The sequence below is a fragment of the Pseudopodoces humilis genome, chromosome 1, assembly GCF_049639895.1.
Source record: "Pseudopodoces humilis isolate 2021_Gansu_Grassland_sample_001 chromosome 1, ASM4963989v1, whole genome shotgun sequence".
In the NCBI taxonomy this organism is placed as follows: domain Eukaryota; kingdom Metazoa; phylum Chordata; class Aves; order Passeriformes; family Paridae; genus Pseudopodoces; species Pseudopodoces humilis.
In genome coordinates, this window is record NC_142200.1 from 115,270,152 (window position 1) to 115,280,107 (window position 9,956).

The 9,956-nt window shown below is 41.3% G+C and overlaps 1 protein-coding gene across 1 annotated transcript; it reads left to right on the top strand.

Moving 5' to 3' along the window:
• Positions 1-4,002: 4,002 nt before the first annotated feature.
• On the top strand, positions 4,003-9,169 carry SGO1 (shugoshin 1). The gene is made up of 9 exons (XM_005518940.3): positions 4,003-4,476; positions 4,657-4,799; positions 4,883-5,079; positions 5,514-5,618; positions 6,078-6,142; positions 6,290-6,429; positions 6,926-7,765; positions 7,965-8,139; positions 8,376-9,169. The coding sequence occupies exons 2-9, from the start codon at positions 4,664-4,666 to the stop codon at positions 8,485-8,487; spliced, it is 1,770 nt and encodes a 589-aa protein (XP_005518997.3). The 5' UTR covers positions 4,003-4,476; positions 4,657-4,663; the 3' UTR covers positions 8,488-9,169.
• The last annotated feature ends 787 nt before the right edge of the window (positions 9,170-9,956 follow it).

Below are 9,956 nucleotides of genomic sequence, written 5' to 3' on the forward strand. Positions count from 1 at the left end.
TTAGCTTAATGAAATCATGTTGCCTCATGCTTCAATTAACTCAGGCATCTTTTCCTCTTACATTTGTGGTTTTCCTTGTAAGAAGAACAAAGTTAGTTTTGAGAAAGAAAAATATTATCATTGTAATCAGAAAGTGGTTACGGATAACTTAGAATAGAGAATGTAATGCCGATAGCATATTCCAAAATAGAAATGGTCTGAACTTTATCAACTTATGGCTCGAATCTGATAAAACTTTCTGAAATGTGAAAGAAATAGAACATAGGGACATAATAAAAATAATGCCACCCAAAAAATGCTCACATTTCTTTTTAACCTTGCTGAAGGAACAAAAAGCAATCATCTGATTGTCAAAAATTTTCAGGTCATTATTTCTACAGGATTTTCAGCCAAACTTGCTCAAGCTAGTAAACCTTTTTTGCTCAAATATGTCTGTACCAGCTTCTTAAAAAAAAATGTTTGCTGCTTTTCTGTTTTCAGGAAGAAGAGGTTGCATCAGCATCTTTCAGTCCCCACAGTTCTCACACATCAAATATTCTTAGACTCTTGTCATGATACTTCCAAGACGATGATAGCTACAAACATCCTACTCCAAGCTGATCAGAGCTGAACAGTTTGAAGGCAGCTCACAAATGAGCCATTCAATGGCCAAGCAGAAAAGCACTGCAAGGCATCATCAGTGTGCATGTCACAGCAAATGAGAACAGAGCTGACTCAGAAAGACATAAATGATCTTCCCAAACCACAAAGGTAATGGAAAGCAAGACAGTCCTGTGTGCCACCAACCAGTCTCTGCTAAAGGAAGAAAATACTGGTGTGTAAGAGCCACTTCGCAGGATGTCCTCTAACAGAGACCAATTTGTAATATTTATTAATTTGGTACTACACATAATAGTATATTGTATACAATTTTCCTCTTGTCCTCACGGTGGACACTGCATTTCATACATTGTGATTTCCAGCTCTGTACCTCTCAGTGGTAGAGGCAGTAAAGTATGAGTCATATCTACCACACTGAGCTACTCTGATGGCTAACACCAGACAGTACAAACATCACCACAGCGCCTGTCTGATGTAGGGCTGGATGTGGAGCAGCTGAAAAGATGGGTAGGGTATTTAAGTAGGGTATCTGGAAGTCATCCAGCTGCCTGCATCAACAAAATCTTGCCATCGGTCACCACATCATGGCTGCTCTTCTGTGCCCTACTGGTGATCACCAAAACCAAGTGAAAAAGTAGATACAGCAAGTCTAAACGTCTGTTCTTATACAGCCATACACTTCACCCTGTTATTGAAACCAGTAGAAGTTTTAAAAAATATTTTCCATCAAGTACTGGATTATCAGTGCTTCTCATAAGCATTCAATCAAAAAGTTAAAATTCCATTTATTTGAAGACATTGGTTTTGGTAGCAATAGAAGAAACTAATTAAAGTTTCATAGGATATTTCACATCTGATTGTTTGCTTAGTTGGGACAAACAACTTTCTAACTTTGAGCCCTAACAGAATGTATTGGGCATCACCATGCAACATCAGACAACTCTGATAAGAAGTATCCAGAAATGCTCCCAGAATCCAATTCCTGTAAATTGCTGTCATTATATGAAGCAACTCTTGCCTTGTAATGCAAGACAATAAATCTAAGATGAGAGCAAATCTTTTCATACTGCAATTCCAGTCGCAGCAGCAGCTGTTTTGCCACATGAGTACACCCGCTAGAAATAAACTAATAATCCACAGCAACTCTGGCATCAATGACAGCATCAATCTTTATAGAGGAAAACGTGAAATTGCTTACAGCAAAGATTCAGTTGAGCTAGAAAAATTCACTACTTGGAATCCTCTGCTATAAATAAATAAAATGATACAGAGGGTATAACCTGCAAGTAATTTAATAGAAACACAACTGTCTGGAGATGAGACTAATGCACAAATGAGCATACCTCAGTAACAGTGAAAATGTGATTATCGGGATATAGAAATTCAAATACAGAAAATCAAAGATAATCTGCAGAAAGATTCCAAAGTGTTTCTGAAAGAGCTGTAACAAAATTAATGGAAACAACAGAATGAAAAAAGGTGAAGAGAGGATTTCTAATCTTGATAGAAGTACACTCAGGACAAAAAAAAAAATAATAATTGAGTAGCACTTAAGATAGTAATGATTAAAGCATTATTTTTTTAATCAAAACAGGTTTAATTTAATCACAATCAGTGTATTTGTGCGCCCAATTGCCTCTAAAACAGTGAGAGGCCTGAGGGAAAGGGATTCAAAGTGTACAATACCAGAAAACTAGCACTTCTAGAGACTATGTGATTTTTAATGTCCAGTATGCCTCTATTTTTCTTCTGGTTTGGGGGTGGGGAGGGAGGTAAAAAGAGAAATTGTGGGATTCTTGGGATTTTCGGTTGGGCTTTTAAAAATTTTAATTTTCTTTTTTTCCCCCCAGGTCTGTGAGATTTTGTTTTGTTTTGGGAGAGTTTTTTGGGGCTGGAAGGATGGGTTGGTAGATGTTACTGAGGCCCATCAAACAGATGAAACAGATGAGAAAAAAGCAAAAAACATGTAATGAGGAACTAAGATAGTGGGTTGCAGTGGTTTTGTGTGTTACTAGTAAGTAAGTGGGTCTAATGTGTGCAAATTGCTCATCATTTTTGATGCTGAATCTTAAAGAAAATATTTTTTTTTTACATGATCTCATGTCTCCAATGGGATTGTCACACTGCATCAAGGGCTGGGTTTGCAGCACTTCTTTGCTAACAGGTATGCAACACCAACTTTGACAATTTCTATTGATGAAGTAGGAGAGTAAGTAAAATATTCATTTATACTACTGCAAAAACTACACAGATGAAGCCTTCAAGGCTGAACTGAAAAAACAAAAATCCCATGACCTTGCAAGGAGCGGGAAAGACAAAAGCACACACATCATGATTTCTGTCATGAAAACTTTTCAAGTTTGAAATCACATTGCCACAACACATCCAAGCTGTAATGAGTAAAACCCGGAAATTGGGAATAGCTGTAAGAAAAAAAAAAGCGTAGCATAGTGTAGCTATGAAATGCTGATTTAACAGAATCGAGAATACCATTTATTCTGTTAATAAGACATCGTTTAGCTGTTCGGGGTTTTTTTCCTCCCATTTCTCTCAGTGGTTAATCAAGGTTCAGTACGCTGTGGTCAAGATGCATATACGCACACAGAAGATGTAAGTTCCCTCACACTTGTCGGGAAAACCCACAAAAGCAAAGAGGCTTATGTCCTCCTGAAAAGGAGACAGAGGAGTCCTGCAACTTTATTCGAATAAACGGAGATTCCAATGTGACACACACCCGCGGGTTTTTCTCAATCGAGGTTTTGGAGGGCACAGATTCCTTTTAAGATCCCGAACTCCCGGCCGCATGTTGCCCTCTTCCTTTCCCCACTGCTGAGGCACCAGGAAGGTACAGCCTTCCCGGACAGCCAAGCACATATTCCCCTCTTGAACCTGCTATTTTACCCCAAAGCTCAGAAACTCAGGCTGTGCAGACCCTTGTCTGTTTCACAAGCCAAACTGTCTGGGCTCTGCGACAAACCTCCTGCCCAGTGTTAGCAGAGACATCAAGACATTTCAAGACGTTACCTCCACCCCTCAAATCGTTTGTAAAGACATTCACTTTCCTCTCACGCTTGTCCTACGCTTCACGGCCTGGCCGTGAGTAACTCTCACAGCAATTTAGAGTGTGAAATGCCCATCCTGCTACTGCTGCAAGAAGCGTCCACTGAAAACAACGCACCGCAGATTAGAAATTTAATCTCCCGCCCCTGCCATTTAACCCGGCCCTGCCATTCAACCCCGCCCCGCCGCTGCCCCGCGGTTGCTGAGGCGATGCCGGAGTGAGCGGGGCCGGGCGCGGTGCGCGCGGCGCTCGCGGGGTGACGTTTGGCTCGGGACGCGCCAATGGGAGGCGGCGGCGGCGTTTGAACGGCGCGTGGCGGCGGCAGGCGCGCGGGTGCCGCCTCGCGGGGTCCAGCGGCCTCTCCTGCGCCTCCCGGGTGCAGCCGGAGCGGGAGCCGAGCGCGGAGCGGGCACAGCCGGGCCGCGGCGAGACAAAGAACCGGGTGTGCGGAGAGGGGGAGCACCGAGCTGCGGGACGGGAGAAAATCCGCGCCGCCGCTGTTGCTGCTGCTGCTGCGCCCGGATCCGTGCGGACCCTCCCGCCTCCGCTGGGGGCTCGAGCGGCCGCGGCCGGTAGGGGAGAGGTGCCCGGCTCTGTGCTCGCCCTTCCGAGGAGGTTCGGCCGGCCGGTGCGGGGTGCTGGAACGCTGTGCCTGCAGGGTTCGAGGAGCAGGGGGCCGGCTGCCGGTGCCTCGGGAGGCCCCAGCCGAGCTCTTGGCTCCGGCCCCGGTGTTTAAAGCGCTTCCTGGACCTGCTTCGGGCGCGGGGAGTTTTGCAGTTCAGCCAACGCGCCGCGGCCACGCCGCAGCATCTCTGGTAAGAATGGACCTCAGGAAAAGCTGCGTGGCTTTTCGTGGTTGCGGGTGTCTGCTGTGTGTGTGCCTCCGCTAAAAGTGCCCCGAGGTCTACGCGTTTGTCCCAGCGCCTTTTCTTTGGGCGTTGGGGGGGGCGTGGTGTAACCCCGACTTCATGGGTTCACCCTTTCTACTTTTAAAGGTAGAAGATGGCAGACTACTCGAGGAAGTCCTTCAAAGATAGTCTGAGTGATATAAAACAACGTATGAGAGAGAAAAGAGCTCAGAAGTTGTCAAGGCTGGGTAAACCTACCCAGTTCTCCACCGTAAAGGCCAGAAGAGCAAGTAAGATGATTGAATATTTTAGGATTTATAATTTATTTGTTTTCCTTTTAATCCCCTTTGAAACACTCACTGTTGTGTTGCAGCCAACAAATCCAACAAAATGAAGATCATTCAAGCAAACAACAGAGATCTGGCTCTGTCCTTGCAAGAACAAAAGCTCAAACTGAGGGAAGCTGAAGCTACCATTCTTCAGCTAAAGAAAGATTATTACACTTTGAAGGCTCAGATGCTTGTCTTGCAAAAAAATCACAGGTTCCAGCAAGAACAAGGACACATGGAGGTATTTTTAATAATAACTATATGAGCTGGTGAAGCTTAACATCAGAATCTGTACCAGTCCATTGGTAGATATCTTTATGATCTTAAATGTTTCATAAAACATTAACTGAGTATGTTCAACACGCTTTTTCCACGTTAGTATGATACCTAAGTTGGTGTCAAGGTTTGGATACCTTGACACCTGGAATTGAACTTCTTTTCTCACTACTCTTTCTCATTTACTTAAAATAAGAAAGAGTAAACATAAGATCTTAAAAATCTTAATTTAAAAAAAATTAAAGTCTATCTTCTGTGAATTTTCTAGGGGGTTTATCACATGTGAAGGCACCTGACAGAGGTTTTATCAGATGTTAGTTATCTCATAATGCTGATAAGTTTGTAGTTGATACTAGACCATGATAGTAACAGTGTTACTGTCCTTCCTTTGCCCATTAGAATTCACTGTCAGCCTTGAACGAGATAATTTCCAAAGTCTCTCAGAGTTTACTGGACTCGGTCACTGCTCTTGGCACAGCAAAGAATTTGTGTTCAATAGGCATGGTAAGTGCCTTTTCCTCTTGAGGAGCAGGACTTCTGTTACTGATTGCCTTTGCTCCTTCCACCATAGGTACACACAGATTTTTAGATCTGTGCCCTAGTTCAGGGGAAGGACTAGTCCCACAGTTCCCGGTATCCCAGGGGTGCACGCTGTGGGGGTGTGTCAGTAGGTTATAAGTGGGACTGAGGCTCTGCTAGGCAGTGGTTGGGGCACCCTGATTTTCTGGGGTTCCTTCCCCTGTCCACTTGCTGTAAGATTGGGCTGGTGATGAATGTGCTGATGTATGGAGGCTGAGAAGGTGCCTGGCTAACACCCACAGCAACTGGCATTAGCCAGACAGAAAGAAAGAGTCACGGGCTTCTTTGGTCCTTCCTTGGGTAACTTGGCTGTTGTCTGAAATTTGTAGATGGTGCAAGCTTGTTTCAGGCATTTAATCACAGTAAGATTTATTTTGTTGACAGAATCAAAGAGTGCTTTCTTCAGGTCCTGGAAACAGTTGCGGTGTCATAGGACCAACACATTCAATGTAAGTATCATTGATTAATGACTGTGTATGTTACAGGAAGTTTAATTTTCTGACTGGAAAAAGGGAAGAAACCCACTATAACAAAAATTTTCCTTGTAATGAACTTTACTGCTGTTCAGTAAATGCTATCTTTGGTATTTTCTCTAGAGAACCTCTAAAGTGTGTTCTTCAAGATAGTCCTGTGCTTCCAAGTGAGATGGAAGCTGATGGTGACAGAAATTCTTTGCCAGAGATCTGTGTAGCATCTGACAGTGACATTTCCTTTACCAAAATAATTCCAAGCAAAGGTAACTAAATCAAAGTATCAGACATTGCTCTATTTTGAATTTGGAAAACAATGTGTGAGTGCAAGTTTAACTAATTGCTGCTTTTGAAAGAACTGACAACTTTTGGCTTATTGTCAAAAAAGAGAAATATTAATGCTATCCAGTAGTAAAATGTTTGAATGAAGATGCCCAGCAAAATGGGGAGGAATTTGAAACTGCTTTATGTTCTCTATACCTGCAGTCCAGTTTCATTATCTACCAGGCAGTTCAACCAAGTAAAATTACCTTTAGGCAGTCATTAGCATTTATGAAATCAATAAAACCTTGTTAACATGCTTTCTGCATGAAAGCTGTATTAAACAGAGCTTATCTCAATTGCCAAACCCTAGTTTATAAAAATCTATGGAGAAAATCCAAAGAATAGTCTGAATTTTTGATACATTTAGAATTTTTGCACAAAATCTTAACATGGTTTTTCTGTTTGGCTTTAATATGGTATTTTCTCTTCAATTACAAGGACAGCCATCTGATTTTCATCTGAACAACACAGAGCCAGAGCTGGAAAATGTTTCTTCAAGTGTAAAGTTTGGACTTGGTAGGATGTTACCAAAAAATGTATCCACCAGACGTCACTTTTCAAAGATGAGGAACCTTGATGTAATGTGTACTCGTGTCTTGGACCATTTAGAAGCACCTGATTCAGTAGAAGAACTTTCTGAACAGAGTGAAATTAGGCTTGAGGAAAGTCTAGAGGAGTGTGCTACAGAAAATATAAGTGCAGCTGTTCCTCACTTGAATGAAAGCAAGGTCCATTCAGAGCTGGCAGAGTTGAGGCAGAAAAATTCTGAAACTACACAGTTCAAATTAAAACATAATTCTGATCTTAAACAACCAGAGTGTAAAAACAAAGAAAAGAAAGAAAAGCGCCAGAAAGGAAAATTGGAATGGCCACTTACTTCCCAACAAAGACCAAGAAAACTGAGTAAAGAAGCTTCTAAAGAAAACCTGAATTTCTTGGGTGACATCAGTGATGCTTATGACTTTCATTTGGAAGAGAGTGTCCATCTTACACCTTTTCGACAAAACAAGGAGAGCAATAGCGATACTGAAGAGGAGGACGAAGAAGACTCAACTGAAACCAATACCACTGAGTCAAGCAGTACTGCAGGTGACTCAGATGACAGCCTCTATGAGCCTTACAAGAGTAAATCAAAGAAAAGGCAAAGTTCAGTGGATGAGAACCCTATGTCATCAATCCATCCAAGGCCAAGATCTAAAAGATGTTTGGCACAGCGTGAGCAGAAGTTCTGTCACGAAGAAGAGACTGAAAACAACAAATCAAGTGATAAGTCTATTAGTAAGTACAGAAAATGTTCTGTAATTGGTTTTGTCACCTTGAAAGATAGCATTGTTTAGGAGATTTAGGCTTTTTTATTTTAGGGTTTTTTTTTAATGGCAACTAAATAGTAATGTTTTAAGAATGGTTAGATTTTTCTTTTAAGCTTGCTTACCTGAATTTACCTGAATTAACTGAACTGTCTGTAATTTCTTCACAGGGCAGCCTTCTGAGCCATCTCGTGGGCATCTCTGTGATGTTACCAATACAGCTGCAGTGCTCCCCAGCACTGGGAATGCAGAAATTATCCCTGAAGGTGAAGGACTTGAGTCTCCAAAACGCAAGCGGCGAAGCTGTACTGTTACTGTAAACTACAAAGAACCAAGTATTGCAGGGTAGGTGTCTTTACTTTCCAGTTTGATAAAAAGTTCATGATATTCCATCCAACAGAGGATTTGAAAGGCTTGTATAGATCTTGAAAATAAGATGTTAACAAAAGAGCTCATTCAAAGAAGTCTAGAGTTAGTAATACAGTCTAATTCATCTGAAATGGAACTTAATAGCTAAAAGTTATTGTTTTAAGTGATGTAGGGAATAGAACTTAGTTTTGCCTTTATTTTTTTTCAAACAGGAAACTCAGGAGAGGAGATCCATTTACAGATACAAAGTTCCTGTGTTCTCCAATTTTCAAGGTGAAAAAAGACACTAAACGACATTCTCATAAGACTGAAAAAATACAATGAGAAATTGGTTAGTTGTCTTTGAGATTTTCAGCAAAACCATGCTTCTGCCATGAAGAAAGCAATTTCCTGGATGAAATATTTTGTTGCACAGTATGTTAAATATGTGAATAAGTTCTGTGTCTAGTATTAAGGACATCACATTAAGGGTGCCTGGATTTATTCTAGTGCCTTATTTTTAATGATTGATTACTTTTATAACTGAAGTGATTCTATTTAAGCTCTTTTTGAATGGATCTGGGAGTATATGAGAAATCTCTGATGGATAAGATGGCAAATGTCATTATCTGGGTGAACTTTTAGGCACTTCAAATGTTTTGGGCAGGAGGTATTTTTAATAAGTGTTTATACAGATCTTGTTCATGTGATGGTAGTTTCATGTTGAATATTGTAATAAACGTCTTAGTCTTTGGAAACAGCTTGAAGTGGGTTGGTGATCTTTTGGCAGTTTCCATGGTTGCTTCAAGGGCACTAATGTCAGCAGTGGGTATTACAGGTCTGTGTACTCTGTCCCCATCTTCTGTGGTGGCATAAGCAGTTCAGAAGCAGCTTAGCAGCTCCAATTTGATTCTGTAGCTGCAGCTCTCAAAAGCAGCAATTCAGGCTTAGTTGGTATTGAGTGCAATTTAAAATCAACCAGACAAACAAAGCAACCTTCTCAGGAAGATTGGTGAAGGAGGCTCCACTCTTGCGGGACATTCATAACAGTTTATAAAAATTTATAAAGTTTATAAATTTATAAAGTTTATAAAACCCATAAAAAAGTCCCAGCTTTGACCAGTGACTTTCCCAGAGGAAGAGGTGCCACATCTGCGCTTGTGCTATTTGGTGCCACACTAGGCTACATATGAGAACAGTGTTACAAACTGTCCACCACTCAAACTACTTTTACTTTGTTTGAGACACACTTAAGTATTAATGGGTTTGTGAATACCCAAAGAAAAGGTACATTCCAAACACCTAACAGGGAAAAACCAAAAACTACACGTTCTTCCTTTCTTTTGTAAGACTGCCTGTACCACTTCAATAGGTGCAAGATCTCTCCCTTTCTCTAATAAAACTGCTAATTATTATTTTACTTGTAGTTTCTTCTGTGGCTTTCAAAAATAATACTAGCTGTAGCTACTGCATGTTTGAAAATCATGGTTCACAATACAGCCTTTGGATGCTTGAATGGAAACTTTACCTTTGTATCCCAAAATTCTAGTCATAGGCCCTCACCATCTCAGTCTGGGATTCTAGTAATAGGGCAATTTAAGCAGAGTGGTTGAACTATATTGGTTAGAGCCTGGTGCTAATAATGCCAAGGGTCTGGGTCCAATCCCTGTCTCAGCCATTCATGCAAGAGATGCACTTAATGATCCTTGAGGGTATTCTGTGAACCTCAGGTACTCTTTCATGAAACAAATCTCCAACAGCAGATTTCCCTTTATCAGGGAAAGAAAAAGAACAGAGTGATTGCAGAGCAGCCC

Excerpts from the sequence above, each read along its gene's own strand:
- SGO1 (XM_005518940.3), top strand. The coding sequence starts at position 4,664 with ATGGCAGACTACTCGAGGAAGTCCTTCAAAGATAGTCTGAGTGATATA. Across the intron at positions 5,619-6,077 it reads ATTTGTGTTCAATAGGCATG|AATCAAAGAGTGCTTTCTTC; the intron begins GTAAGTGCCTTT and ends TTTTGTTGACAG. Across the intron at positions 6,430-6,925 it reads CAAAATAATTCCAAGCAAAG|GACAGCCATCTGATTTTCAT; the intron begins GTAACTAAATCA and ends TTCAATTACAAG.